This window comes from Aphanomyces invadans, assembly GCF_000520115.1.
Source record: "Aphanomyces invadans strain NJM9701 unplaced genomic scaffold supercont1.46, whole genome shotgun sequence".
Classification (NCBI taxonomy): domain Eukaryota; phylum Oomycota; class Saprolegniomycetes; order Saprolegniales; family Verrucalvaceae; genus Aphanomyces; species Aphanomyces invadans.
Window position 1 is genome coordinate 97031 of NW_008580191.1, and position 4949 is coordinate 101979.

A 4949-nucleotide genomic window follows, 5' to 3' on the forward strand; every position below is an offset into this window, starting at 1 on the left:
ATTACAGTATACTGCATACTCCGAGTATTACATACTTCGAAGTACTAGAGCTCGTACTAAAGACTGTGAAATATAATTATCTGTGAAATATTATTTACGGACGCGCGATATCGACGTGGCCACAAAGTCACCTGCGCGATATTGCGATGGTATGTCGGTCGTTGGATGCGCCGGGATGACGTGGTGTTGGTGCTGCGTAGATCGACTTTATGCTCCTGGTGTCCCGTCAGGGGAAGACGCGTTTGTCCAAGTGGTACTCCACCGTGCCACTCAAGGACAAGGCGCGCATCATTCGTGAAGTGACTACACTTGTGCTCGGACGGCCACAAAAGCAATGCAACTTTATCGAGTGGAAGGACCAGAAGATCGTGTACAAAAGGTACGTAGGGTTGTCGATGATGCCGACGTCTAATTGAAGGTCATTGTGTGTAGATATGCGAGTCTGTACTTTGTCGCGTGCATTTCGAAGGAAGAGAATGAACTCATTACGCTCGAAGTGATTCACTTGTTCGTGGAAGTGCTGGACCGGTACTTTGGCAACGTTTGCGAATTGGACATCATTTTCAACTTCCACAAAGCTTACTACATCTTGGACGAGCTCTTAATTGGCGGCAACCTCCAAGAGCCAAGCAAGAAAGAGATTCTCCGCGTGTGCCAGCAGCAAGAAGACTTCATGGAAGAGTCCAAGGAAGATCTCTTTGTGCGTCCACGTACAACGACCCGGTAGAGCGTTCAGTGGAGACGTGCGAAGCTAGCGGCCGCTATTGTCTTAGTTGTGGTCGAGTGGTTTAACAAATCGAACACTTGGCACAGTCATATCATGAATAGCTGTTGCAGACTACAGAGCGCATTTTGGTTCACTCGGACACCACGGCGTTTCGACCCCGCATATTGCCGCGCGCTCGTCGTATCTGGTGGGTTTGAAGGCGACCGGTGGACCGATTCTTGCATGGCATGATTTTTCGTCCCATATGTCACGGAATGCTTGGATGAATGCAGTAGGCTCGGTCCGGGTCGCTTTTTGGGAGATAATCTGATGCTTTGAACGGATGGTCGCTTTTTCGAGAGTACCACGAAAGAGTGATGGGGCGTGGCCGTTGACTTATCACATTTTTTTGACGAGGACGAGCCTCGAACGAATACTTCCTTGGTAGATGGCCGACGTTTTGAGATGCTATCTTTGGCCTTCTTCGATGGCTTGATGTAGTGGGTTTGATTGGATATATCAGTGACTTTGGGCGGGTCCACCGACAGTCGTCGTATGGGAAGCGGGGGTGTTGAAGGGATGGCAGTAGGGCTGAGTAGTCCTTCGGGGCTCGAGAAGCTGGAAAAGCTATGGCAAGGACTGGGTGTGGGATAGTTGCCTAGGCGTGGAATGTATGCTCCATATTATTTCGAGAGTGGTTGTACCATTCGTTGGGGGCGAAGCATCTACGCCGAGCGATTCGAAGTAGGCGTCGTTGAAATTGTGAATGGATGCAGCTATGTAATTTCAGCATGAAACCAAAGCAAAGAATAGAATGACATGACTGCACCTGGAGCTCCAAAGTCTCGCGACGCTTCGAGACTGTCGACTGAGAGGTCAATCGAGTAGTAGGATATCTCTGTCAATGGTTTAATGTGCAAAGTAGTCAATCGACGGATTACCCATATCCACGGAATTGTCAGGGCTCGTAGTTGCTAAAACAATATTGAACTGACGTATGCAAGAACTGGACGTACTGGTTATTGGCTTTGTTGTGGGGATTGCAGGGGCGACGCGTGGCGCGGAGTGTACTAAACCTTTTGAATTCAGTAAAAAATGCGAACAACTTACTTTCAGAGTTTGGTGCATTTCGCGCCATTTCAACGGCATCGTCGTCGCTGTCGTCATACGTAAGTACTCGGCACTCTTCTCCAAGCACAACATGTTTGCGGCTCTGAGATTTGTTAGGGACACGGAGGTTTGCGTCTTGGGGGATAGCTTCATTTCGTTGGTCGGGGCGACGTCGCGGTGGGGATACCATCAGAAGTTTGAGGTAGAACGTGTTCTCGTTGTTGCATAGATCCGTTTGCTCGGGTCTCTTCTTTTGACGTGTCGGTCCTCGTGGGAGTTCGTCGCGCCCCCGTTTCTGCCCTGCTTGTCTCTTGTCATTGGATTTGGTGGATTTCTCACCCCGCGCCACGACCTTGTTTTCTATCTCCATCATCTTCTTCTTCGACGCGCACTTCTTGCTTGGTTGCATCGCCTTGGCTCGTCCTTTCCGCTGCATCGCCGCAAAACCTTGCACACTCGTCGCGCGCAAAATTCGAAAATGTCTCGTCATGGATCAATGTTTTCAAGTTCGATTGGTTAAAATTCTCCAAGTTGAAGCAGTTTCTTAGCCAATCACACGGGGGGCGAAAACAACGACGCATGCGTCACCACAACTGCGACGGCGCCTGGGGAGTGTGTCGGTAGGCGCCCATGTTCCGCACCGCGATGGCCGACATGGCTTTCCTCGCGTAGTCGGTCGAACCCAGGCCAGCTTCCTAGATACATCACACCCACGTCGTTGGTCAATGCCGTTGGAACGAAGAGGCCAGCCCACCCGCAGCGCTATACCAAGCTTGAACCTCGCGTCCTTGAAAAGTTTATCTGTATCGTAGCCATGCGACGGAAACAGTCCAGTCTCCTATCGCAGCCACCACCGCGAGCGTGAAGCCAAGTGTTGGCATGTGGCATGGTTGGACGGACGTACGTGAATTCCCAAGCCGTCTTGAATAGCTTCCACGTTGGCCGTGAACGCCTCGGTCGGTTTTCGCGTCCGCTCCGGGTCGACCTACACCCCACCGTTGGTGGCACCACCTTGTATAAAGTTACCGCAATGTGGTTGAGCTTCTCGGCGTAGGGCGTTTCCAGCTTGATCGCATCCAATGCGCGTTGCCTGAGTTCGTCGTCCTCGGCTTTTTGCAGCGCCTTGCGCTTCAAGTCATCGCGTTTTTGCTGTGTCAAGTTTCAGTGTGACGTAGCTATTATCGCTCTGTTGATTACCTCGTACTCCTCAATGCGGAAGGCCACCCGGTCCGCGTTGAATGCGTCGCGCTCCTTCCTCTCTTCAGCTTCCATCGCTCGTAACAACGCTTTCGCTTCTTCTTGCGCCATTTCGTTCACGTGCTGCCATCCCCTACATAGAATTTTCGCCATCACAATCTGTAATGGAAAGGTCCATTTCGCACTTGTGATCTTGCAGTAGCTTCTTTTTGAGCTCGTGGTCCTTTTGCCGTTTTCGATCGGCAGCCTGTTGCATGGCTGCTGCTTCCAGCCGAGCGATTTCTGCTTGATGGGCGGCCAAATCGGCTTTAGCATTTCGCTTTCCTAAACACCGTGGTTGAGTCCACTCACCCTTTGCGAGTCGCGCGCCCAGCGATACCTTTGAATCGCTCGACTTTTGCATGCATGAGCGCCTGGTCCGCCAGTCGCTGAGCCAGCTCCTCTTCTTTGGCCTTTGTCAGGACCGCGGCTGCTGTCGCCGCAGCTATCGCCGCTCTTGCGTCATCCTTGAAGGCCTGTACGCGCCGTGTATGCTCAGCCATGCTTGTATAGGCCACAGTTAGCACGTGAGCATTATTGAACCAAACAATTCCTTACCTGTCGTCTCTTTGCTGAGCTAGACGCCGCACGCTGCGATACCACGTGTCGTGCGCCCGGATTGCGTTCAACGGCTGCATCGTGACTTCGGCTGCGACGCGAGTGACGAACTGGTCGTTTCGAATTCCCTTTGGTTCGCAATCCTTGAAAACTTTCATGAAGTGGTCGTGGTCTGTGGCGGGCCAGCCCCCCGTTTTTGACAGAGCCACCGACGCGTCCTGGACACCACACTTCTGGAGAAACGACTGCTGCAGTTGCCGCAGGTCCTGCACAACCAAAGAGGTCAGCTGTCACTACGCGCAAACGACAAACCCAACTTGATTGTGACGGTGGTAGAGCTCGAGCGCCTGGCGTTGCAACGATTCTTTTAGCGCGGCATCCGGGCACTCGGATCCCCCGAGGAAGTCCAACATAGCTCCTGCATTGTCTATGGATTCGACGTCCAGCCCGCGCATCTCGAAACGGAATTGGTGCAATACGAACCAAGGGAGTCTTGGTTTCCCGACTCCGCCAGCCCACCCCGCAGGCACAAATGCAGCGCTGCTGCTGCCCTCGCAGCATTCTGCGCAGTCGCGCTAGCGTCGGCGGCTAACTGTTCCCACACGACATGATGGCCGACAATCGCATCGATCATGACGTTTTGCAAGTCCGGCTAGGCATACAGTGAGAAGGCTCGTTCCGTCGACGACCAGGGCCCGGTCGCGTGCGTTTACCTTGACGCGCGCCAACCACAATGGACCGTTGGTCGAGTGGTCGATCCGCACCCGCGCCACCAAGTCCCTCAGCGCGCATCGCTAACTCCTGGCATGAGTACCGAGGTCATCGTTGGGGCTGCATGTACTGTGTCGCGATCGGCGTGGATTTGCTTGATCCAATGCAGACGATGGTGTTGCAAGTCGTCGACAAACGACTGCAACACTCCATCGTACGTCACGATCTCTAACCGCGGAGGCCACTCGGTCAGGAAAGAACGACACAACAAGACGTTGCCGACCCACCTGGGGACGCAGGATCACTGATGGCAGCGGCCGAGCTCGATTTGCCTGCGCCATGCTTATCAAGGCGACATCCTCAAGCTCACTGCAAAGTGACCTGATGACGAGGGCATGGTCGTGGCAGCGTCGTTCAGGTACTTGATCAGCAACCCGTCGAGCTCTTTCGTCGCGGCCTGTTCAACGAGCCACAGAGTCGACTCGAACGGAAAGTTTCGTGTTCGTACGTCTTCGAGCTTGCGCAGGTGCGCGAGGTCGCGCAGCCAGTCGAACTACATACGACAAATATCGATCTGTCCACTGGCTCATTCCAGTCGCACCTTGGCCGTTGTGTGCTTGGTGTGTTT

The 4949-nt window shown here is 53.3% G+C and overlaps 2 protein-coding genes across 2 annotated transcripts; one reads left to right on the forward strand and one right to left on the reverse strand.

Moving 5' to 3' along the window:
* The first annotated feature begins 97 nt into the window (after positions 1–97).
* Positions 98–839, forward strand: H310_12992 (hypothetical protein). Its single transcript, XM_008880310.1, has 3 exons — positions 98–149; positions 201–379; positions 433–839. Exons 1-3 carry the CDS (start codon positions 147–149, stop codon positions 725–727), a joined length of 477 nt encoding a protein of 158 aa, XP_008878532.1. The 5' UTR covers positions 98–146; the 3' UTR covers positions 728–839.
* Positions 840–1647: 808 nt separating this feature from the next.
* Positions 1648–4949, reverse strand: H310_12993 (hypothetical protein). The gene is made up of 17 exons (XM_008880311.1): positions 4923–4949; positions 4830–4874; positions 4703–4778; positions 4609–4653; positions 4452–4549; positions 4324–4404; positions 4094–4262; positions 3928–4037; positions 3611–3876; positions 3393–3556; positions 3199–3337; positions 3014–3146; positions 2843–2965; positions 2721–2801; positions 2571–2654; positions 1723–2511; positions 1648–1680 (listed from the first exon to the last, which is right to left on the reverse strand). Exons 3-16 carry the CDS (start codon positions 4716–4718, stop codon positions 2401–2403), a joined length of 1620 nt encoding a protein of 539 aa, XP_008878533.1. The 5' UTR covers positions 4719–4778; positions 4830–4874; positions 4923–4949; the 3' UTR covers positions 1648–1680; positions 1723–2400.